Raw genomic sequence first — 24465 nt, 5'->3', positions numbered from 1 at the left:
CCCCAAAAGAGAATTATAACCCTCCAGCTGAGCCTCATTAGAGAACTGTCATGAGGACAATTCACTTAGCACTGCAAAATGGAACCTCTCTGCCTTGCATGGGGTTAATATCTTCCCTTGTGCAAATACTGCAGTGTTGCATGAGTGCTGCAATCATGGCATGATTTAAACACTTGGACGGTGGTTTTGAGCCAACCTGTTCTTTCTGGTTTATCCCACACCCTGATACATCGAGCTACTAACATATGGGTTTGGTAGTAGGTTGCATAGTATGCACTGTGTGGGCTGAACAAGGACTTGGCAGAGGTATTCCTAGGCACCTTCTGTCCTGAAGTGCTGCGTTTGTGTCTGTGCGCTATTAAATAGCCACGCTCTGCTTCAGAAATGGCTGCTCCACAGAAATCGGTAGAATGATTCCTGTAATAAACGTGCAAATTCCTTCAAGAGGAAAGTGATTTACCATGGCTTTTGAGCGTGCATGTGTAAGGCAAATAACTACATCTTGAAATATTACCTTGTGTACCTGCACTTGGGAAAGGTATTAGATGTTAAAACATAGTATGGGTTTATCAGGGTGCTTTCAATGTGTCTCCAGATAGGTGACAGCAATCTGGAGTTTCACTGTGTTTTATTATCCCCACAGATGGGTGCACAATGACTACAAATGCACACAGTGATTTACAGAACACAAGGAACCCTGCCTCTGCCTTCCGAAGTGGAAGACCATCACGTCTCTTGAAGTGAGGTTGCTGCTATGACAAGGGGCTGGACTGACTGGCCTCAGAAGTGATGACTCCTGCTGCACTACACAAGCAACAGCAAGACCAGTTCTCCACTGTTCCTCACCATCGTGACTGATCCCTGTCTGGTACCTTGTCAGGAAAAAGGCGTCTCGCTGTTCTTTCTTCTAATGCGGCTACCAGGAGCTCAGCTGAGCTGCCACCCCACTAACACGCAGGGCAGCAATCAACCATCAGCTGGAAATTACTCTGACCTGCACACAACCTCTGAGGAACTTGAACAGGCAGCTTCCAGACTCTGTCTCCCTAGAGCCACTACTCATCCTAAGGCAGTGCCAAATATCTACTTGGGCAACATCTATAGCTCCTGGAACTGATGAGGAATTAGCTAGACTTCATGCTAGCTTCACGCTAGGCTTGCTATTGCAGCTGTGTATCAAAAGGCAAATAAATTTCTTGATTAATTCTCTAAGAATCTAGAAATTGACTTTGGATTTAAATCTGCAAAGATGACCACGAACAGCTCATAAAAAGTATTTTCCATTACAGATAAAGCATATTTTGTCTCTACATTTATTTATTAAACACTTCCCGCAATGATACTGAACATTCAGCTTATTAAATCTCTTTATTATGCCTCTGTGTGAGAACCAAAGATATTATTGCTTCCTCCTCACACCCTTCTTCATCTGTAAATTGCCATAACCCTTTAATAAGGTCTGAATATTTTTAGGTTGATCTTAATTATAAAGGAATAAAGATGCAGAGATGTTAACCACTTGTCCAGGACCATTCACTGAAGCCAAAGGGAATGGAACATTCATCCCTGTTAGACCACATTTTCTTCTCCTGAACAGTTAATACATTTCTAATGTTTAATTTGCATTTAACTAGACACTCTTTTTTTCTTTGTGGGTGGAATCAAGTCAGCCAAAACTGTAAGCTGTTTCCCTCCCCAGAAAGGACAGCACTACTATTTTTTTTCAGACAAGCAGGGTTAGGAAGTAAATGATGTCTCATCCTTTTACACCTTCCGTATTAAAAATCTGGAGTCCAGCTCTCAGATCAAAAGCTTCCCTGTGTGCATGGTTTAAGGAATCTATGCAAGAGCCTTCAGGGAGTTACTGCATTGAAAACAGATAGAGCATACATCCTAACTTAAGTGTTGCAACACTCTTCTAAGCAAGAGAGTTGAAATGTTTGGGTTTTTTCCCCACTGTTCAGCCCTAAGTTTAGGATGGAGTTCCTAGACTTCACCGAAGCTTTGTCACATAGCTTTTATGTAACCCTGACAAACTTTCTAAATATCCTCATGCCTGAATTTGCTCACTAGATCATTTCACAGGGGTCGGTTGTAAGCACAGAAATTATCTAAGGCATAGGCTGTCTGTTTTATCCTGGTATCCAGGATTATAGTACCCTCCAGTCTCTGTCTCCTAGCACTTCTGATCCCAGAACTTGACAGAAATGTTGAAGCTGCAAAGTTTCAGATCATAGAATCATAGAATCATAGAATAACCAGGTTGGAAGAGACCCACCGGATCATCAAGTCCAACCATTCCTATCAATCACTAAACCATGCCCCTTAGCACCTTGTCTACCCGTGTCTTAAACGCCTCCAGGGAAGGTGACTCAACCACCTCCCTGGGCAGCCTCTGCCAGTGCCCAATGACCCCTTCTTTGAAAAATTTTTTCCTAATGTCCAGCCTAAACCTCCCCTGGCGGAGCTTGAGGCCATTCCCTCTCATCCTGTCCCCTGTCACTTGAGAGAAGAGGCCAGCACCCTCCTCTCCACAACCTCCTTTCAGGTATCTGTAGAGAGCAATGAGGTCTCCCCTCAGCCTCCTCTTCTCCAGGCTAAACAACCCCAGCTCTCTCAGCCGCTCCTCGTAAGGCCTGTTCTCCAGCCCCTTCACCAGCTTTGTTGCTCTTCTCTGGACTCGCTCCAGAGCCTCAACATCCTTCTTGTGGTGAGGGGCCCAGAACTGAACACAGTATTCAAGGAGCGGTCTTGCTGGCTGCGTGGAGGACACAGACCACAAACAGTCCTCCTTCTGAGAAAAAGAGCTATATATACTATATATACTATATATACACACAGTACATATACCATAAACTCAACCACTACCTGTTTTGTTTACCTTGATGTCTGTCCAAAAAGCAAATACCTGGCTTGGAACAGCCACATAATACTTTCTCTTCTACAGCCTGTAATTAGGGGATATTGTGGCATTGTGGAGAACCTTAAGAGAAAAGGAACAAGTTGCAGGGTATCGCCCTTCCTTAGCTCCACAGTTCAAGAACACCTTGAACAGCAGGTGCATGATCCAGATTAAGGGTTTGTACATATTATCAAAAAAAAAAATAATTAAAAAGAAAAAAGAAGCTTAAGAACTTCTGTTGTCTTGCCACAACAGTTAAAACTCTGTAATAATGTTTTTATTACAGAGTTTTACACATATTTAATTGCACCTATTTAATACGTAGTATTTCCTGTCAAGTCCCGAGTTGAGAGATTAAGTCCAGCCAGTACAATAAAAGCATCTTTCTGTGTAATGAAGCTGTGATGCTAAGGGCGCCTCCATTTTGTTACCAAACAAATCCACAGTTTTCATTCTGCGTTTGTGCTCTGTGAGTAATATATAGCAGAGACGAGACTGGGGCTGTGATCTGACTCTTAAAAAGTCTCTGGAGTTCCCACAGCCAAGACTACAGTCTACATGCAGTGACATGCTTCACAGGAGAAAAAAAAAAAGCACTGGGCTGTCATTCATCATTCTCTGACAAAGGTTTTTGAGTTGGATACGTTCTGCTTTGGGTCAGTGATTGATTTATTTCCTATTTCAAAAAGCTCCATTCCAGAGCTCTGTTTGGGTTTTGGGTGGGGGAGAAGTATGACTGTTGGAGGAAAATACTTTCTGTAATTCCAGAAAAGTTAATATACTTACTGGGGCAGCAGAAGGATGTGTAGGGTTGCTGGAAAAGATTAATTATTTGAATATGCTACTCGATCTTGTCTTTTCAGAAGCATCTGGGTGACAGGACTAGGGGCAATGGTTATAAACTGGAGAGAGGCAGATTTAGACTAGACATAAGGAGGAATTTCTTCACAATGAGAGCGCCAAGGTCCTGGCACAGGTTGCCCAGGGAAGCTGTGGCTGCCCCACCCCTAGAGGTGTTCAAGGCCAGGTTGGATGGGGCCTTGGGTAACATGATCTAGTGGGAGGTGCCCCTGCCCATCCCAGGGGGTTGGAATTGGATGATCTTTAAGGTCCCTTCCAACCCAAACTACTCTATGATTCTATGATCTTATGAACACATTTCACAAGCAAATTTAACAATTGATAATTAATGTGGTGTTCTGAAGTCAGATACATGGCTGGATCAATGGCAAACACACTGCTTCAGTATGGTGACTCTATATTGGTGAGGGCCACTTCTGCTGCAGCATGTTTGAATTTAGACAGCTGCTCTGATCCTAAAATGATAGCATGTGCCTAAATAGCTACCCCCTTTTGCCTTGATGGTTGCTTCCTTTGCAGCAGGAGAAACGATCCTCACCAAGACAGACTCATCATACTGATACTCTATGTCTGACATTGATCCACAACTCCTTTCTAGTAAGCGGCCTTTTATTCCTCACATTTCACAAACACAAAGGCTGAAAAAAAAGCGAGCTACTGACTTCTGTAAGGCAGGGGAGGGAGTCCTGCCCCAAAGGCTCTTGGGCAGGAACAGCAAAGGAGCATGTCCCTGTGCCCAAAATGCCATGTGGACAGTAAAATATGTTGCAGCAAAGACTGCTGCCAGAGGGCAAGCAGTGCCCTGCAGACCAAAGGAAGAACAGTTCACCAAGACAGACCAGCTTGCAAGGCATCAGTTCTAAGGGGAAAGTGGCCACTGCCTCTGCTTCCCTGAAATCATCTTCATCCTTTTGCTCTCCACAAGTAAACACTTGCAGCAGTAATGACAGAAGTCCAGGGCATGAACTTGGCCTCTTGTTCCCTGCTGACTAATTAGGTACCCACCAACCAACACTGTTCTCGTAGCATTAGAAAAGTTGGACCATGTGGCCCTAAGAGATGCAAATGCTCTTGTCAGAACCAGGATTAAAATGCAATTTCTCTGCATTTCTTCTGTACGTGATGCTCTACCAGTGACAATTATTCCTCCTTTTCCCAGCCCTGCTCCCAGTAAGAGGACTGAATGTTGTGCCTGGCACACTGAATTACCGTTTTGGCTTCCTCCGCTGGCATCACTTGGGGCTAAGGGAGGGGGATGCGACTTATCCATCAGCACGGCAGGAGACGGGACACCAGTTACAGGAACACTGGGGATGTAGTATGGACCTGGCATGGAAGAGACTGCAGGAGGGTACCCAGCTTTTGCTGCTTTGCCTGCTACATACACTGAAAAAGAAGAACAGCAGTCAGCATCACATCAGCCTCCCACAGACCCATACGGCGCATGGCCAAAACCTGCACATAACCAACACCAGTGACAACCAAGCAGCAGACAACTGGACAAATGAAATGGCAAGGACCAATCTGAATTTCTCTGAGCCTCAAAGGGCACTGAGGGGACTTTAAAAAATGCATACAGCAGGTCATGTGAGCCATGTGAGATGCCCAGCAACTGAAAGACATTCAGAGTGTTACACCCGGCATTGCTACTGCCTTGATTTAGAGGCAGTTCAGCTTTAAAAACAACCGATGACTCTAACAGCAGGGATGAGGCTCATGAAACTTGACAGATCTGTCTGAACCTGATCAGGAACCTTGCTGGGTTGCAAGGATTTTGCACTGTTGTAGAGGGCAGCTGCTTTGCATTGCCGGGAAGAAAGCTCGCAGGATGCTCTTAGCTCTGACCCGCAACATTCACTGACACGACAACAACTTTGGAAGGGGAGCATGACACTTTGGAGGAGGCACAGCTGCCAAGGCAGGGAGGGCTCAGGGAATTACATTTGTAATTAACTTTGAGCGCTCAACCATTGAGCAATAGGTCAGATGCTTCATTCCCAAAAAATCAGCTCCTTAGTCAAGCAAAGTGCTCAGGGCAAAGGAAACGATATTAACAGATTCTCCTCCTGTTCTGCCAGGGAGCAGAAGTAGTGCAGGAGGAGGTTTGTATTAGGGTTGCACAAGGTCACTCACGTGCCCGGGGACAGCAGCAGGACTCGGGACAGCAGGGGCAGCGGACGTAACAGCAGCAGCTGTGTGGGCAGCACTGGCACCAGCAGATCCCCACCAGGAGGAAGAACAGGAATGCTCCTAGGATCACTAGGCCCACAAAGACCCACTCTGGAAAATAAAGGGAGAAAGAGAGATACTTGCAGGATTGCACCTTGCTGTGGAAGGGAATGTCAGCAACATCCTCCCAGGGGAGAGCACAAGGACAAAATAGATAGCTGAATAATAGAACTGGACTTCCTGCTGGTCTAGGACCATATCCCTCTCTGTGTCAAAGCACAAATGGAACATGACAGTGAGAAATGCATCTACAGAAACACAGTCCCTTCCTGCAATGACTCTGGCTGGATGACAGGCAAGCAGCATGGCAGCAGGAGCTCTGATTCCCCCACATAGAAACCCTTCACACCACAGCAGACCCGTACAAATGCGGCAGGACATACTCTATTAGTATTTGGATCTCATCAAAGACTCATTCTTCCCAGCCATGTTCATGCTCTGCTTGTGTGTTTGTTCCGTTACCCACATGCTAGTTTTAATGGGACAAACGATGGTGAAAAGTACGCTATAAATAGACCAGTAAATGAGCCAGGCCTGCCCCTTCGCAGCTAGGCCCACGCATGCAATTATTCTTTTGAATGTGCCGAACGAACATCCTATTCAGGCGCTGCAGACAGCCAGGAAACCTAACAACCGCCTTTTTTTTCCCCCTCGCTGAAGCCTCAGATGATGTCTGCCAGGCAGCGAAAGGGAACGGCTGAAAAACACCCTACAAGTGAAAGCACAGAAAAGTTGGTCCACAAAAACCACGATGGGGTATGAGTGGGAAGGGGAGTGAGAAAAGCTTTCTCACACTTCAGCAGCAGCAACAGTTGTGGTGGGTGCAGGTGACCAGCCCGTGCTGGGGCAGCTCTCAGCTCTGCATCTGGCCACTCTGCACTTTGCAGCGGGTTGCACGCACAGGACTGTGCCTACTGCCACATCGCAATCCCCCATATTAAGGGAATGGTCAGTGAACACATCCGGATCAAGACATTTCAAGACTTTGAATGTACAGAAGGCCTGGAGTTGTCTTGGCGTCAAGAGAGATGCATCAACCTATCTAGAAATCAGAGCGCTGGCGAGGGAAAATCTGGTGGCAAAGACTCCACGTGTACCCAGGTGGTTATTCAACCACCCTAGAAAAGTGGTAAGAAAGAAAAGAAAAAAGTGGTGGGGCTGCTTTGCAGAGAGAAAAAAACCAGCAGATCACTGTTTCCAGGGTTCACTAAGGGGTCTCCTGGTACATTATTACTTAGGAGGAAGTAGTATTGTTACGTGACTGCGGAATCACACTGGAAAAATAGTGCACATCTCACTTGCGTTGCTAAGCTGAAAAGTCAAGGAAAAATGTTCAGCTTGGAACAATCAAACCAGAAGTTTTTACTAGTTTTTAATAAAATGCAAAAATAAGAAGTGTCATTTTTGATTTACCCGCATTTTGTCTGAACAAAGGTAAAATTCCCTGCTTTGTTGGATGCAGTTTTCCTTAACTCTTCCCTTTTTTCAATGCCATTTTAAATTTAGAACTTACAATTTTCTTTAAAAAAAGTCGGTGAAAGATCTTGGCATTTACAGATCAAAACACTTCACTTCAGAAGTGTCAAGCAAAATGTTTTATATATTTTGAATATTTTATTTCTTTTTCGGCTGAAACAGATGACTTTCATTTAAATTTGCAGATAATTTTGGTCCTTGTGGAATATTTTTTTTTTGGTGAAGTTACTATATGCTGAGAAAAATTCAGCTGATGAATAAGGAAATGGCTGGAAGGAAGCGTTCATGAATGGAAAAGTAAGAGCTGAGAAGAAATTACTAATACAGCTCCTCAAGTGCTGGTTCTAGGAACCATCTTATTTATTATTTTCACAAATGACCTTTACACAGAAAATAAGAATGTGTGAATGTATCTTGAAGGTAAAAGCTAGGGAAGCATTGTCACTAAAGACGAAGACTGGGATAGGTTAAAGAAAGGGCCAGTCATCCTTGGGACTACAATAAGAAACATGAAATGCAGCAATAAATTGAATTTCAAGGTGCACAGTAATACTTTCAAGGTCACATATTCAAGGATTAAGAACAATTTACACAGTCCAACACAAAAAAGAACGAGACTAACCCTATAGCTCAGGAACCAAGAGTGGGAGAAGGGAGACAAAGAGATGGTTATAGAACATGTTCTACCTTGTAACAGTGAGACAAGGCTCAACTCAATCACTCCACTCAGTACAAGCTGTTACATGTTCAAATAGAGGTTTTCTTACCCTCAGCTGGAAAATGCTGGTGTGTAAGAGTGAACAGGGAGTTCACATCAAGACAACGCACCAATGCTTTGTCTGTGAAGCAGTTTTCAGCTAAAACTGCTTGAGCACCCACCCTACACACCAGACCTGGCTCTCTGTCCATATGCAGCTGTGTGCCAACTTAACAGGGAACTGTTTTGAAGGTGATCACAGTTTATTTACTTAATTTGTTAAATAAATAAAGAGTTACAGGCACTTCTGAACAGGACTTCAGTAGTTGAAAACAACTGAAAAACAAGATAAATGATCCAGCATACTATGCCATCATAGGACAACTGTAATCACTTATGCCATACAGCCACAAAAATACAAATTCCATGGCCAGTAGAGGAGAAATTTCCAGTAGTGTTAAGGAAATACTAATGCCATCATACAAGGCCTCCAGGTAACTTCATCTGAATGAAAATGAATTCAGGTTAGAGCAGATGCAAAGCAGGGATTTGAGGAGATGAAGGCATTCGATGGCCTGCCTTGCAGCAGGAGAGGTGAAGCTCGCTGCATTAGTCTATTAAAAAGAAGGCTGAGAGCTGAAAGCCAACATAGTTGCTGCCTGTCAATATGCTAGGAGGAAGGATGAATGCTAGGAAGAAAAGCAGGTGTTATAGTTAAAAGTCTTACATAAACGGGCATAAACAGGCCTATGTGAGTAATGTAGACGGAAGCTAGAAGATGCACATCAAAGAAAGCGTTCCAATGGGAGAAAGAATGGCCAAATCCAGACTTAAGCTCACTAAGCTCATGGAAACGATGAAATTACACAACCCTAGGGACAGCAAGGAAGACAGAGAGCCAGACTATCCTTTCCAGACCTGTACTTCCTAATCTATGCCAATCCAAGCAGAGCAACAGCTTAGTGGCTTTTTCTTTTGTCATGTTCTCATCTTGTTCTTTACAACCATCACTGATACACAGGAGGTGTATCACGTGCACGACAGAAGCGGCCAGCCACAGCTACACAATGAAGCTCAGGTGTCAGATCTCCAGAGCTATTAGTGACCAGCTCACAGTCACTCCATAAAGAATAAAAGCCTGGTAGAGGAAAAAAATCAAACAGCGAGTCCATTGTGAACATATCTGTGGTCTTTCTGAAAACATTGTAGGACTATAAAACAAGGTCACGTGAGTCTGTACACTGCACATTGCAAGATACTCAGCATTGGAAGTGGATGTTTAAAATCAGTGTCCCACTCACAGGGACCTATGAATGATGAAGGATTTCACTCCACAGTAAGTTAGACTGTGTTCTTGATGAGGTTAAAAAAACCAGCAAAGCAGCCTGCTGGCTCCTCCTTTATGCACAAAATTCGGATTCAACCACTTTCACCTCCAATTCCCTACTTCACCTTCAATTCCATAACCTTTCCTCCAGTACAACCGTTTTCCTCTGTCATAGCCCTTCCAGATACAACTGTGTAACCCTGAGATTCAAATGACTACTAAGCTGAAACGCCGTGTGTCCTCACTCTCTGGAAACTACTGTTCTGTGCTTACAGGAATGTCTGCTTTTGTTTATTCAGGTAACAGACAATGCTAAGAGCTGAAGTGTGGTTTTCCACTGCCTTTAATGTTTTCCTGCTATTTACACACATGCAGTGAGGGTAACAGAAAGCTACCTGCCAACACACAAGAATTTTATTTCCATTCAATAAAACTGTAAATATTTGGGGGAGGGGGGCGGAAATAGGCAACAGAGAATCAACTGTTGTCTATGCTGAAAAAAACAATCCCTCTCCTGCCATGCTGAACTTCCAGGGAGCTTTGGCTTACACTGGAGGCGGGCGAGTGTCTGTCTTCTCTCCGTTTGCATCTCTGGGACAGATTTGAAAATAGCTTCACACATTTATGTGCAGTTGCATTTTTGCACAAACGTGTGAAAGAAACACTCCTTGGGCACTGTCAGGGGATGATCAGATGACTCAAGGGCTAAATGTTCTCACAGCTTCTCCCTTTCAAGGACAATCTGTTGCACAGTCTCTGTTTCCCCTGCAAGGAGTGCCAGAAGTGGTGGCTCTCATTAGTTTGGCTAGCAAGGGAGTTTATCATGGGCAGAAAGCTTTCATGCCTGGTCCAGCCACCTGGTGTTACCTAGACAATGCCCTGGCCATGACGCATGCGAGGAGCTGTGCCACTGCTGGGCTGCTAACCAGGGCTCTATTTCTAGCACCTCTTGTGCTACCATCTGCAGTGATGGCTATAAGGGTACCCTCAGGATAGGGTCCAGGGAGCGGAAGTTACTACTGTACAAGAGCAGCTGACGTACAAAGCCACACGGGCACACGAGGCTGCCGAGATCTCACAGGCTAGAGCAGCATTGCCTTTGTGCTAGCAGGCGGAGAGCAGACAGCTTGATATAAAACCTCCCCTGAACAGCACTGGCATTTCTGCTCTCACACTGATCCTGGCATGACCTCAATCACCATTACGTTGGCTCTTAACATGGCCATTCCTCCCCCAAGTCCCAGCACCAGCTCTCTCAGACCCCAACCCAATATACTTTCCCAGTAAACAATAGGTTTTTCCACTTTTATCCCCAGATAAAACACAGGCAAGAGTGAAACGTACACCACATACAGATGCTGTAGAAGGATAAACAGACAAGACAACAGAGGACTGGGTGATTGAAGGGTGGAATGACTGAATACCTGGCATAATCTCCACAGCAAAACTGGGCAAGAGATCAGCAAGCAGCCCTGTCCTGCCTAGAAAAGACAGAAGGAGGAGAACAAGGAAAGAGGTTACTGCAAGAAAAACACACTTCCCAGACCCTGCCTTAGCCTCCAGTCCCCCTCATCAGCCCACTTGCACTCCATTAAGTGAATTCCTATTAACCATAGACACCCAGTGTCCGCCTCTGCACCTCAATCAATTCTCTGTCCTTGCATTTTATCTTTATCAGCAGAGCTCAGGGGCAAGAATATGGAACAAAGCTTCTCCAATCTAGGCACAAAATGTCAAGAAGAGAGAGGTCCCATAAGCATGCTTAGACAGTAACATCTTTCTGGACTTATGCTCTACACGTGCCAAAAGCTCCTGGCAATGCACACAACAGCCCTCAAACGGAAGGATTTAGTTTACTTTAAAAATGTACTGAAGTAGTTTGGATGCACGTGAAACATCTTTAACCCAAGGCCCTTGGCAAGTCAGCCACGTGCATCCAACACCCATAGATGGTGCTCTCCATGTGGGGCTCTGCAACTGCAGAGGCAGTTCCAGGAAAGGAGTCTTGAAGTGGGTATATGCTACTTATTTCAAGATGCACAAGCAAATCTGTGAGATCTTGTGACATAAGGCAAACTCTCAAGTGAAGCAAACCAACCAGGGAAAGATTTGTGTAGAAATTTGTGGAATCACTTTACAAAAGAAAAAAAAAAAAAGCATGCAAAAAACCTTTCTCATTTATAACTAAACACAAACAAAATCCAAGCCCAAAGGCAGCTTGGTACCTATTTGTTTTGGCACTGAATGCCTGAGATATTTCTAGTGCACAGCAAACACCCTGCACAGAGTTCACCTGTCATTTACATACACCTGTTCATCGGCAGAACAGCCCTGTGTGCAGCTGTGCTACGTATTCTTTTATATGGCACCGGGACCATGCTAGGGTTTTTGAAGACATGCAAATTGCACTCCAAAGAGAGACATACATTGTTGATATAACATAACAGAAGGAGCTGAGGGTAAGCCAGTACAAAAGTGGTAGAGAGCCACCTTCAACCTCCCCACATGCCTTTCAGGTCCTGTACTAAGCAGGTATGAACTGGACCCCTAGTTTCCTGGTCTCTAGTCTGTCCTTGAAGTGTTGCAGTCAAATACCCACTGTCCGTTTCTTCTCAGTGCTTCAGCAGAGGTTCAGTAGAGACCAAAAATCCACATGGATGCTTGCTGGAGCCATAACAAAGATACTCTGAATGCAGGCTGTGCTTTGCAACCAGTCACAACTCATCAAAGCTGTCTACTACTCACAGTGATGCCATCATGATGAGATGCTCCTGAAGCCTCAGCAAAAGAAACAATGCTGATCCTTGAGATAATTTACTGCTTTGAAGGAGGATTCTTGCCATCAGGCTACTGCAACACTTTCATCTACATACACAAAGAGTTTGATGACATTCTTTGCAGCCCATTTTCTGGAAGGACCAGGTGTCCAAACTGCACACAGTTAGCTTGTTACAGGAAAATGCTCATGTATGCTTTCTGCTCACCAGATATAGAATCAGAAAATCATAGAATGGTTTGAGTTGGAAGGGACCTTAAAGATTATCTAATTCCAATCCCTCTTGCATGGGCAGGGACACCTCCCACCAGATAAGGCTGCTCAAGGCCCCATCCAACCTGCCCTCGAACACTTCCAGGGATGGGGCATCCACAGCTTTTATGGGCAACAGCTTTTATGTTCCAGAGCCTCACCACACTCCTTGTGAAGAATTTCCTCCCAACGCCTAGTCTAAATGCTCCCCTCTCCAATTTAAAGCCATTCCCCCAGCCCTGTCACTTCATGCCTTTGTAAAAAATCCCTCCCCAGCTTTCTTGTAGCACCTTCAGATACTGGAAGGTCAATATAAAGTCTCCTCAGAGCCTTCTCTTCTCCAGGCTGAACAACTCCAACTCTCTCAGCCTGTCCTCATATGGGAGGTGCTCCAGCCCTAAGATATAGGCGCGTATACATGTGGCTTGGCTTGGGTGCTACAAGTGGGCTCCAAACCCACAGGTCTTATGAGGAGCGGCTGAGGAAACTGGGGTTGTTTAGCCTGGAGAAGAGGAGGCTGAGGGGAAACCTTATTGCTCTCTACAACTGCCTAAAAGAAGGTTGCAGAGAGGAGATTGCTGGCCTATTCTCCCAAGTGACAGGGGACAGGACAAGAGGAAATGGCCTCAAGCTCCACCAGGGGAGGTTCAGGCTGGACATCAGAAGAAAATTTTTCACAGAAAGGGTCTTCAGGCACTGGAATAGGCTGTCCAGGGAGGTGGTTGAATCACCATCCCTAGAGGTGTTTAAAAGACAGGTGGATGAGGTGCCCAGGGACATGGGTTAGTGGTTGATAGGAATGGTTGGACTCGATGATCCTAGTGGTCTTTTCCAATCTAGTGATTCTGTGATTCTGTGAAACCCATGCAACAAATGTATGCCTTGTGTAACATTATGTTAGATTTACATTATGTTCCACATGCATATTAAATACATTCCTTATTTTCCCAGCATGCACAAAAAAACCCCCACAATTCTTGCATAGGTCTGTGTGTTTGTGAACCATGTACATGTGAACGATGTGTACACAGAACATGCTGGCAGACACAGGCATGCAGCTTGCCTCCCATGTGTCATTTATTATCTCTGCACAAGCTCACATGCAGCCCCTAGTCTGAAAGCAGACACTAGTGGACAAATAGCTAATATATAGCTATAGTTATATAGCTAATTTAGGTCTGGGATTTATGGTACCAGAGGTAAGGGCGTGACACCTATAAAGAGCGGAAGCTCCATTACACAAGTCCAAATAAGCACCTGCTTTATTTTGAACCTACCTAAAGAGCCTCAGTCCCTGCCAGTGCTAGGTCTTATGATGCCCCCTGAGCCACAGGAGGAACCACATATTCAAGGGGGAAGAAGCATCACTCAAAAATAACCATCCTTGAGAACTCGGTAACTTGTTACAACAACAGCCAAAGAAGATCCTCTGTGCATTTGTCTGCCTGGGGAATTTACTCTCCTTGCCCTGCCAGTGGGGCTTGCACAGCCCCGTGGGCCCCAGAACCACCGGCAGAGGTTTGCACAAAGCCTGGAAGGGTTCGAGGAGGCGGCAAAGCCCACCGCATCTCAGCCTGAACTCTGCCGCCTTGACTAGCCCAGCTGACCACCAGCAAGCACAAAGCCCGCCTCTGGGCTGCCATGGCCCCAGCAGCTTTCAATGCACCCCAGCCCCCCCTCCCTCCCACTCTGGGCTGAATTAATTCATGGATAACCCTTCCCCCACCGCCATGCGAACTTCCCACTCCACAGGCAACGCCAAGAGGCCGGGTCTGCCGGCTGCCATGGTCACCCGTGGTTCCCAAGGCGACGGGAGGCTCCCCAGCAGTGCCCTCATTGAAGACTTTCCTCCATCGCCACTACCAGCAACAAGTGGAGCAAAAGCACCCGTCCAGCCAGCAGCACAGGGACAGGGCGGCTCTCGGGGCTGCTGCCAGCTCTCATCCGCCTGCCCCGTGCGAGCCTGGCCAGGGCACAGGCATGTCCCAAAGCCAGGTGGCAGCTGGCAGAGGGGACACCATGCCGGCACGGTGCCTGAAGCCAGGGTAGAGACCGCAGGGATTCTGAGAGCAGGACCTCCCTTTGGAGCCGCAGCTGGAACACCAGCCAGGAGGAGGTCACAGTGGTCACGGCCAGCAGCCTCCTGGCTCTCTGTGACCACGCTGCTCCTTCTGCGGGCATAAACCTCACCTCACTTTGCCCTTCACTTGTTTTTTGTTATGGAAACTTGAAGGCAGAGGGCTGGAGCTACAAAACAGTTGGTGGGGAGAAAACAATCTGGTAAAACATCCTGCCAAGAGACCATCTGATGATGCCACCTCTGCCTGGCAGCTGTGAGGCTCAGGACCACAGGCGCTCCGAGACACGGCTGGGCGCAGCCGCCGAGCTGCAGCTCTGCACTCCTGCAAAGGGCTCCACATCCTCTGTGCAAGCTCTCACCACCCAGCCCCAGCAGACAACCCTGGGGGAAAGAGGGAATAGACAATGGCCCCGTTTACCAGGGTTGTCCCAGGTGACTCTGGGGGAGGTAGGAGCTCGTCCTTGTTCCAGTACGGATCTGGGACACGCTCCTGTCTCTACTCCCACCGTGCTGCTGCAGGGCTTCACCCACCTGCAGCAGCCTCTCGCCATGCACCCTGGGCCCCAGCCAGCTCCAACCTGCAATGGAGCCTCCGTGCCCTGAGTCGGCAGCAGGCGAGGGCAGGGAGGAGGAATGGGAGAGGGAAAAGCTGAAGGGGTGCAGAGATATCGAAGAAGTGAATCGAGGACAGGAGGAGGGCAGGTGATAGAGCAGGAGAGCAAATAGCAGCAGATCAGGGAGGACCTGGAGTCAAGCAGACTATTAGCAGAGAGTCTGCAGAGAAGAGACACAAAAATAATTAGGGTAAGTGGTGCAGCTGAAAAGAAATGATGGCACGAACAAAACAGGCGCAGATGCAGCCAGGAACGTGGCAATTGGGTAAACACGGGAACATGGTAAATACTGGCAGTTGCATCAACGTGACAAATATTGGGTAAATATGTGAATTTGAACTGGTTTCCCTGTTGGGGGCTGCCTCTGCAGCCCAACCGGCAGCAACTACAGGGGGAGCGATTTCTTCCTCTGTGGATGAAAAATTCGCCAACCACAGCATGGCAAGAGGCCCCTGGCACAGGACACTGCCCTGAGAGGAGGCTGGAAAGGACAGGAGAGGAAGTGTGGCCCTTGTAAATCACATATTCTTCTACAGAAGCTGCTGTGAGATTTATTGGGAGAGTTTGCCTCTGCAATGAGTTCCTCCGTGCTCCCTCCACTTGGAGTAAACTTTATCCTTCCTTTCTGTCCTTCCCTTCAATTGGAGGGAGAAACAGCAGCAGCCCTTCTTGGAGATCAAAGTTTTAGCAGGCAACAAAGACCTCCAAGGAGGCTGTTGCCATGACTACCTTAGTAAGGGAGGTCTTTTAATCATGCCAGTCTCCTCGTGAGCAGCGTGTGGCTGTCACTGGCAAATAAGGAGGAAAAGAGGGGTAAAAAAACCTTGGCAACAAGTAGCACTTCTAAATGGTGAGAAATAAATGACTAGGAGTAGCCCAGGCTAGGACAAGGGGGATCAGACCCAATTGCAAAGGTGGCAGCAAAGTGGTCTGGGGCAGGGCAGTAGCACCTCATGAGGACACGGTGAGAAGACACCAGCAGCCTTCTGGGCATCAACATCTTCCCTGGGTTTTTAAGTGGAGGGCTTCTGTGCTGATCATTTCCTTTGCCTGTGGACACTACCAGCCTTCGGCAGGAAAGCACAGCTCAAAGTCCAAGAGCCCTCGTTGTGAATTTACTTACAGACATCTCTCTGGGCAAGATCTGGCCCTCTAATCCCTAGCACATGGCCAATAGTGCTGCCATCTCTGCCAACTGCTGTGACCAAATACTGGCTCGGATGCTACTGACAGCTTTTCAGCAAAACAGAACGAAATCCTTTAACCATCACCTTGTAAGGGAAAATTCTGCCACAAACTTTTCCGTCCCTCAAACCACATCAACTTTCATAACACAGTCCCTCCCGGCACACAAGATACTCCAAACCTGGCTATATTTATACCAGCTATTGAGTCACTTCGCTGAGTAAGAACCGTCTTATTAGCATTGCACACCATACACACATATCCCAGTAGATTTATCCTCTCTGAAAGCCAACGCATGTCTCTATTACTACATTAATTACTGTGCAATGTGCTGTGTGTGTATAAGTATCTACATTCTCTCCTACCTATCGGTTTTTGACTTGATAAATTTCGAGTTTAGCCTATATTGACACCAGCTGGTAATACAAACTACCAAAGATGTCTGTTTACCAATGTTAAGTGCTTGCTCACTTCAGAAATTAGCAAAAAAATAAGTGCTAATTGTTGTCATCTAAAGCATAACAACGGTAGAAGCTGAAGCTTCTAAAAGATTAATTACAAAATAATATTTCACTAATCTATAATTTATGTAGCATTAGCTGCCAAATTGGACAAAAGAAAAAGCAGGCAATAGCTGTCTAGCAAAGCACACGAGTCGCTAACCAAAGTATCAAACCAGCAACTAGGATTACTGAATCACTTCCCTGCCTCTTCCAGGAACCTGATATGTCCTTGCGAATGAAGCATGTCTAAGCTATGTAAAATCTTGTCATGCAAACATTGCCGAGCTTGCACAGACCTATGGTTTTCAGGGTAGCCAGCTGTGCCAGCTATACCTGCAGCCATTGCTCTACAGCTGTACAGCTTAGGAAGGGAGCAGTAGAGCTGTTTCCACAGGACCCTGCACCTAATTAGTACATTCTGGCTCTCAGAAAGGTTTACTGAGTTACAGGCAATCACACACAATGAAGCTAGACTGCTTCTTGATGTGTGCCGGGTCACATGAAGCCCTGCATTTCCGAACCAAAGGTTACTCCAAGCACCCTGCATCGACTGCGCTGGTGCACCTGCAGTTTGACAAAGGCTGCAATGAATGACTTTACTGAAGTCCATTGACATTCTTGTATAAAAAGCAGTGCATAGGGGCTATGAATAATAATTTTATTAATAGCACTGACTGTGTTTCTAGAAGCAGGATGTTCAGCTGCTAGCTGCTAAGTAGGCTTTCTTAAACTTAGGATTCAGCCTTTTTGATTCAACCATGTTAGTTCTAAAAAAATTAAAATGTATAAAGTTATAAATGGATTCACCACCCCACCTGTAAGGTCACCAAAGGAGTTTACATTTCTCGTGAGCGCAGACAGCACCACTTGACTCCTGTTGTGGAATTGCTAAGCTCTGTAGTAGCTTAGTCCTGCTCCAACAGAAGCAGAGTTCATACAATTTCCAGCCTGCCAGAACCTGTTTGGAGATTCCAAATGCCACCAAAGTACAAATACTTAATAAAAGCATAATAGTACTTTTTAATTTAAATTCTTTCCTTACTCTACAGGAGGTTCACCACCAGCCAACCTCCTTCTGTGTTTCTGAGGCACAGAGGTTACTATCCCTGTTTCCCTTGCCTGCACTGATTCCATTAGAGGGTTAAAGTCCCTGACTGAGCAAAACCTACTGAATGGTCTTTTCAGCAAAGCACATAAGCACATGCTTAACATCAGGTATGCTTATAAATCCTATCAGCTTTGCCAAGTACAAATGGGTATAAGTAAGTGCTTACGTGCTTTTCTGAAATAGGCCTGAAATGAAGACAGCACATGGGATTCTTTGGCGCAACTTAGGGCTGTCCAGCTGCTCTGGATGTCAATGTGGCCGATCCAGATGACAAAACTCAACATGCAATCCAATCATGACACAGGCAGACTGGTTCCTTAGAATTCACTGGAAGTCTCTGTGATTACTTCCCTAAGGAAAGAAGGAACAGTACTTCACTCAGGTTTTGGATTTTGCTCCAAGTTGTGATAAAGCAGCTTTTGACCAATTTTTAACAGTGTAATTCACTGTATAAAAGCAGGATCCTCCACTTTGAGCTGAGCAAATGTCCATCCATTTATCGATGCTATTAGATACCTGCCATTTTTGCCTCTCAGAACTTTCAAGGTTTCTACATGACATTAGACTGCCCTGTCCAGCATTACCTTTCTCAAACCCAAACACACCTTTCATCTTGGCATAATATCAAAGGACTAGAAGGGATATTTCCTCTTTCCTATTCCATTCTGATTTATCTCTTTCCCCACAGATAACATGAGTGGGTAGAATCTGTACTCTATTCAAAGCTCTAACCCGTGCTTAAATCATGAAGCAGCCCCAAAATAAGCAATGTTAATTATATTTGAAAGACCACCACCAGCAGTGAGCAAGCAGCAACGTATTGCAGGAACCACAGTGTCTCTTGCAGACACAATCCCTCCAGTGTTCGAACCACTCTAAGAAGGAACCTGTTTTCCGACCAAAGAGCATCAAACAGCAAACCAGCAAACCAAACCCTTTTACTGCATGTCTCCTAGGACTGCAGAATCGCTCCAATCTACATCTGTACTCACGCCTCTCTCCAAGCAGCGGGTTGGAATAAAAATTGTCCCAGAAGATGCCAAAATATTAAGAAATGGTATTTTCCCCACTGGTTGATTCCTCCTTTAGCCATCAATGGGGAAAAGAAAAGGAAAAGGGAAAAAAGGAGGAAGGAAGAGAGGGAAAATGGGTAGGTAACCTGGAATCGCTCCGAAAGCTGGAATGTTGCCTCCGTACACAATACTCAGGAAAAGAAATACGCACAAGCTGCACCAAACAGCATGAGACAGAACAAAGTATGCCCACGACAAGTATGCTTTCCTGCTGCTGCCAAACTTAGTGGAGTGCTGCATGAAGTGCAAGGTCAGACCCACAGGCTGTAGTGAATAGAAGAGCAGAAACAGTCAAGATAACACAGCCTAAGCTATGAGTTTTGTCCCAATGTAACCACAATGAACTGGGGCCCGGGACATCATTAAGCCAGCTTCAGAGGAAGGTATTTCTTTGTTTTTTCCCTCACATAGTCTCTATACACACGGAAAAACAGATTCTTCCTGTTACCATGGCACTGCTTCCTCACTGGTGTCTAAGCACAGTTGTAGACGGACATAAGAGCAAGACACCAAATCCTGGACAGGAAGCTGAAGAAAGGACAAAATTCAGCAGCCCGTCACCAAACAGCCACTGACAGCGCCTCTGAAGAGGCTACGTAACAGCTACAACTGCCAGCTGGCAGTAACCTCACCCAAACTAAGAGGTCAGTCTTGGGCCTCTTATTAACCAGCATCTGATCCGCAGCCACTCTGTGGATTTAGACTGGAGTATGACACTGCTTTCTGGAGGGACCCATCCTCCAGTTGTCCATTGTTTGACTGTCTCTGAAGGAGTGAGGGGAGGTGATGGCACTGTTAAAGTCACTCACCCATTCAATCTGGTTTATTTTGTGACAACAACTACATTTCCAAATACAAATGCCAATTAAATTCTGACCTTAGCCATTAGACTAAGGGCACTTGACAGACATGCTCTACCATGCCTCTATGTATCACTTAAACACTACAGAACCAAGACATTTAACATTTCCTCCACAGAAGGATGTACAGAATCTGCACATCCAAAAAGCATGCAAACATGCTGACGAGACAAATACTGGTATCAGCATGTCTTAAGGTAAGTTGGGAAAAACTCATCTCACTCTCCTGGGGCAGTCTAGGGGTGAAGTACTACTGCTGGCTCAAGGCAGCGTCAACAAAATTCTCTGAAAGGCCCATTTCACTCTGCTTTTCTCCCCGAGCTGGGATGGGTGCTTTCTTAACCTTTACAGTGAGCTGGATTGTGGAAGCCAGCACTGAAAGCTGACCCTGCAAATACAAAAGAAACTGATCCCGCTCACCACGCCACTAAAGGGAGCTTAACAGAAACACAGAGTCAAGCATACGTACCGCAGAGAGGACAGGTCCTTTTAGTGGCAGCACCAGCTTCAACTTCATTAGGGTGACTGTGAAACTGCACCTCTAACTGGACAAGTATAATTAGGCAGACAGAAAAATCTCCCTAACTGACACAGTCAGGCAGATAAACACAGTTGCTTCTTGACATCCTCACAGGTCAGAAGAGTGGGACGAAGGGAACGTTAAAAGACTGCACATAGCATACAATTTTATGGCTTCTGGGTGTTTTATTTTTAAAAGGCTCTGTCTCAAGTGTTCACTTCACTGTAAGTTTATTGTTTTATGCCTTAAAAACAAGGGTTCTGACTTTTCACAGCCCTGCACTTTCTGCAGTCATTTATGCCTGTGCAACGTGTGAGCAGTGTGGGTGTAAACATTACTATTCTGGTTTGGTAGCATTTGCCACCCACTTTGCCTAGGTGTGAATGATGCACAAGGTGCAACGCAACGGCGAAGGTACCGCAGGGACTGTTTTACATAGACCTTACACCCATAGTAATATGGTGCACGGGCATATAGAGAGAGCGAGGGAGCAGAAGGAAAGATACATCAGCTATCTGCTGAAAAAGCAATCTGGCAAGAGGGCTCACCAAGTACAAGCAGCTCCACTGATTCTTCGTTCTTGCCCTCCACATCATCTGGTGTGATAATAAGGCAGTAATAGAGCCCACTGTCTCCCCACATCAGCTTCCCAATCTGAAGATCTGCATCTGAAAAGGAAAAAAGAAAAGTCAGGCTTTACCTCCAATACGTATGGGAAAAGTGAAGTGTTGAAAGCACTGGGTCTATCTCCATGTCCCAATCCATTTCATTTCCTTGCTAAGAAGATGAATATCACAGCACTCAGGAAACAAACAACATGCTCAGGACTCTCTGGCTGTAAGTGGGAAGACAAGTACTGCTGCAGAGGCAATTCATTCTGGAAGTGCCAACAGCAGAAGGGTTAACTGATGTCACTCTCTGTCCTTCCTACCATCTAAGGCCTGGGGTCCCAACGGTTCATGCCATGCAAGAAGGGCTTAGTGTCTCCTCTACAGCACATCAGTCATCCACGAGAGGTTACATGGAGACAAAGTAAAACACTACCCCTTGCCAAGGCCCAGCACGTGCTCTCCTCACCAAGGAGCCTCCACTTTTGGCTAGGTGGTCTCCTGAGTCAAGCTGAAGCCTTGTACTTTTGAGGGACTGTGTTTCTCACAGCCTTCCAGATCAAATGTTTAAGGACTCTGCCACCGCCCATCTCCACCCAACTCGATTTTACCCCATGGAAATCTCTTCCTTTCATGCTGCCCAAGGCTGTGTGGGTTTAGGTTCATAACGGTGAAGCTGGTGAAGTCCACAGCTGAGCAAACATGAGGTGTAAGATAATTTTGGTATTTCAGAACTGGGAAAAAAAATTCAGTAGAGTTTGGAAGGAAAAAAAACATAGCCCACAGAGACTGAATTCATACCTTCCTTGCTGGCAGCCCTTTGTTAAGGAATATCTATATAAAGTGCAGTATGCAGAAGCCAAGAATAAAACCCTTCCACTCCATGAAAGGGAAAAGAATACCATATCAGGGTTGCAGACTTACTTTTAGTCAGATGAAGGGAATTACCAAAGGAAATGACCTTAAGGTCTAGGTTTGGTGGTTGAATCCTAAATGTCTGATATACAACAATCCCCTTCCAGCAGCTTTTACTACGGGAGTTATCTGAACAATTACTGCCAACTTCCAGTATCAGAAATTGCTAAGGGTCCATTCCAACCCCACCAAACACCACTGGAGCAGACAGTTACCATGGACAATGCTGACATCTCTTTCCTTATAGAAGTCCCCTATAGTGACGGCAGATCCTTGTTTGGAGGCCACAACACGGACTGTCCGCCTGCTGTCCACACAGTCCAGGTAGGGATCCCAGTCCAGGTTCCTCTTGCTCATCGTTTGTAAACCAGAAGTCACCATACCCAAAGCTTCTCCCATCCGGTCCTGGCAGTAAGATTTATACCTCCACTGTACCACAGCCGGTTGGGTGGAAGATGTAGAGAAATGGCAGCGAAGCAGAGCAGGCTGAAACAACATGGCCACCTTCTTCTTCTCGGGCACAGTGACCTGCAACCCTTCCACCTCAGCTAAAAGACAAAAACATGAGTGTCAAATGCTTTAGCAGTGCTTGAGGAGGAAGCTACTGCACTTTATCACAGCATCGTTCTCCCCACATACACAAAATTAAAATGTCCATCTGTTTCAGGTGCTAGGGTGCAATACTCCTCAGTGCAGAGATACTGGCAGCAGAAGTTTGCTTTTTCTCATAGCCCACAGCCACAAGGAAAAACACAGCACCATAGCACTGAATGCTCAGACGTAGCATCCTTACGTTCTGTAGAGACCATAACACAGCGGGGTGATGAGTCACAGCTTCTGTGGCAGGTTCACAGATAAGGAAGAGATATTTTAGGGACTGCCATACTCCACTTCTAGAGCAGGTCAGCCAAGGGGCCAGATTCTGAGTTCACAACAATCCCGATGCAGAATAAGCCACACCCCTCCCAGTTTCAGTGGCATTATGCCTTCTCTTTGGAAGCCAGGCAGCACACAGTGCCTGGCCCAGCCTGTTGTGCACTGGTGCCCAGTTAGTGCTGCTCGCTCTGCCAAACTCTAGAGATGCATGAAGGAGTGGATCCAAATCACACAGCTCCTGCCAGGGCTGGCATGTAGCACTGAGAGAAATTGCTCCATGTAGGAGGTGTGGAGAAAAATGGCCCAAACACTCCAGTTTTTCACATTCTCAGAGATATGGTAGATTTCAACTCATAATGTTTATCTACCAGCTGACAGGAGAGCTGCAACCTGAAGTTGGTTTATTAAGGTCCCAGAGAAGATGCATGGGACTGCCGCCACATCCTTGTATAGCTTAGGGAGAAGCCGAGAGTCAGTGAGCAATGCCGGCACAGAGCCCTCAAGAGAGTGAGGTACTCCATCCACCTGCAGGGGAATGACCAAGGTCTCCCACGCATGCCCTTCATTGCTTCCATCCTCCTTGTGCTGCAGGCAGCAATGACTGAGATCGCTTACACAACACTGGAAACATACACTGACACCTTCCCAAGCAGGGATGTGTTGGCCTGTGGAGGCACAGAAACAGACCAGAAGCAAGGATGAGGCATCTAAGAAAGAGGGAGTTGGTAAGCAGAGCATTCTCTGCAGCTGAGGAGCAGCAGAACCTGGCAGTGGTGGTTCATACAAGAGAAGGGAACCAGTTTCAGTATAGGAAATGCTGATGATGGCAGCTCCCTACATCCAGTTACCATAAAAGCCAAGGCTCGGTGCACTGCAAAGTGAAAAAGAGAACAAGACACAAGGAAACATCCAAGAGGAAAAAGCAGATGATCTTTACACAACATGGACGGTCTTAGGAGACTCTTAGGAAGGAATGAAAGACTGAGAACAAAGAACGGCTTCCTGGTGTCAGGAAGCAATATGAGAGAAGGGCAAATGCTAAAAAAGATGAAAAGAGAGAGTAAGGATAAAGTACCAGGGTAAGTATAGGAATTACAAGGATAAGTAGGATGACAATCATGGAACCAGGAAGCTTACAGTCGGCTAGAAGATGCTGAAGGTGTCTCAGCCTAGGTCAAAATAACTACAAAGGGCTGGAGCCAGGTTGCAGGAGATTAAGAAATGATGTAGAGAAGAGAGGAAATGGAGACAGCAAAAATAAACCATCCACTCCAGAAACTAGAGATGAAAAGGAGATGGAAGTTGGCAAAAGAAAGTGAAATGACAGGAGATATCTTTAGGATGGAGAAAAAAAGGCATAGACTAAAGCACTGGAGCTTAAAACAGACTGGGAGCAATAAATGCGTCAACAGTATGACAACAGCAGGCATAAAAGGACGAGGTCAAGTTGAAGACAGCTGCAGACCTTAAAAGCAAAAGGAAGCAGAGACCTCATGATCAGGAATCAGAATCCAGTTCAGTCAGAACTGAAGATGCTGGACCAACACTGAACATTCATTTCAACAAGTTATCAATGTCCAAACTATAAATCATAACAAAGCCT

General features: G+C 45.9%; 1 protein-coding gene across 4 annotated transcripts in view; it reads right to left on the bottom strand.

Moving 5' to 3' along the window:
- The window catches only part of ILDR2 (immunoglobulin like domain containing receptor 2), a 40390-nt gene that overhangs the window by 7860 nt on the left and 8065 nt on the right, over positions 1–24465 (bottom strand). For 2 of the 4 annotated variants that reach the window (XM_069869543.1, XM_069869552.1), the window contains exons 2-6: positions 22202–22534; positions 21012–21131; positions 10917–10973; positions 5897–6043; positions 4973–5149 (exon numbers count right to left, since the gene is read on the bottom strand). In XM_069869543.1, the coding sequence (XP_069725644.1) occupies positions 4973–5149; positions 5897–6043; positions 10917–10973; positions 21012–21131; positions 22202–22534 (834 nt within the window). The remainder of the gene's footprint in view (positions 1–4972; positions 5150–5896; positions 6044–10916; positions 10974–21011; positions 21132–22201; positions 22535–24465) is intronic. The other 2 variants (XM_069869560.1, XM_069869566.1) reach the window with 1 other exon arrangement.

This window comes from Phaenicophaeus curvirostris, chromosome 1 (assembly GCF_032191515.1).
Source record: "Phaenicophaeus curvirostris isolate KB17595 chromosome 1, BPBGC_Pcur_1.0, whole genome shotgun sequence".
NCBI lineage: Eukaryota > Metazoa > Chordata > Aves > Cuculiformes > Cuculidae > Phaenicophaeus > Phaenicophaeus curvirostris.
The sequence above is the reverse complement of the archived record's forward strand: the minus strand, read 5'-3'. Positions and strand labels throughout refer to the sequence as shown.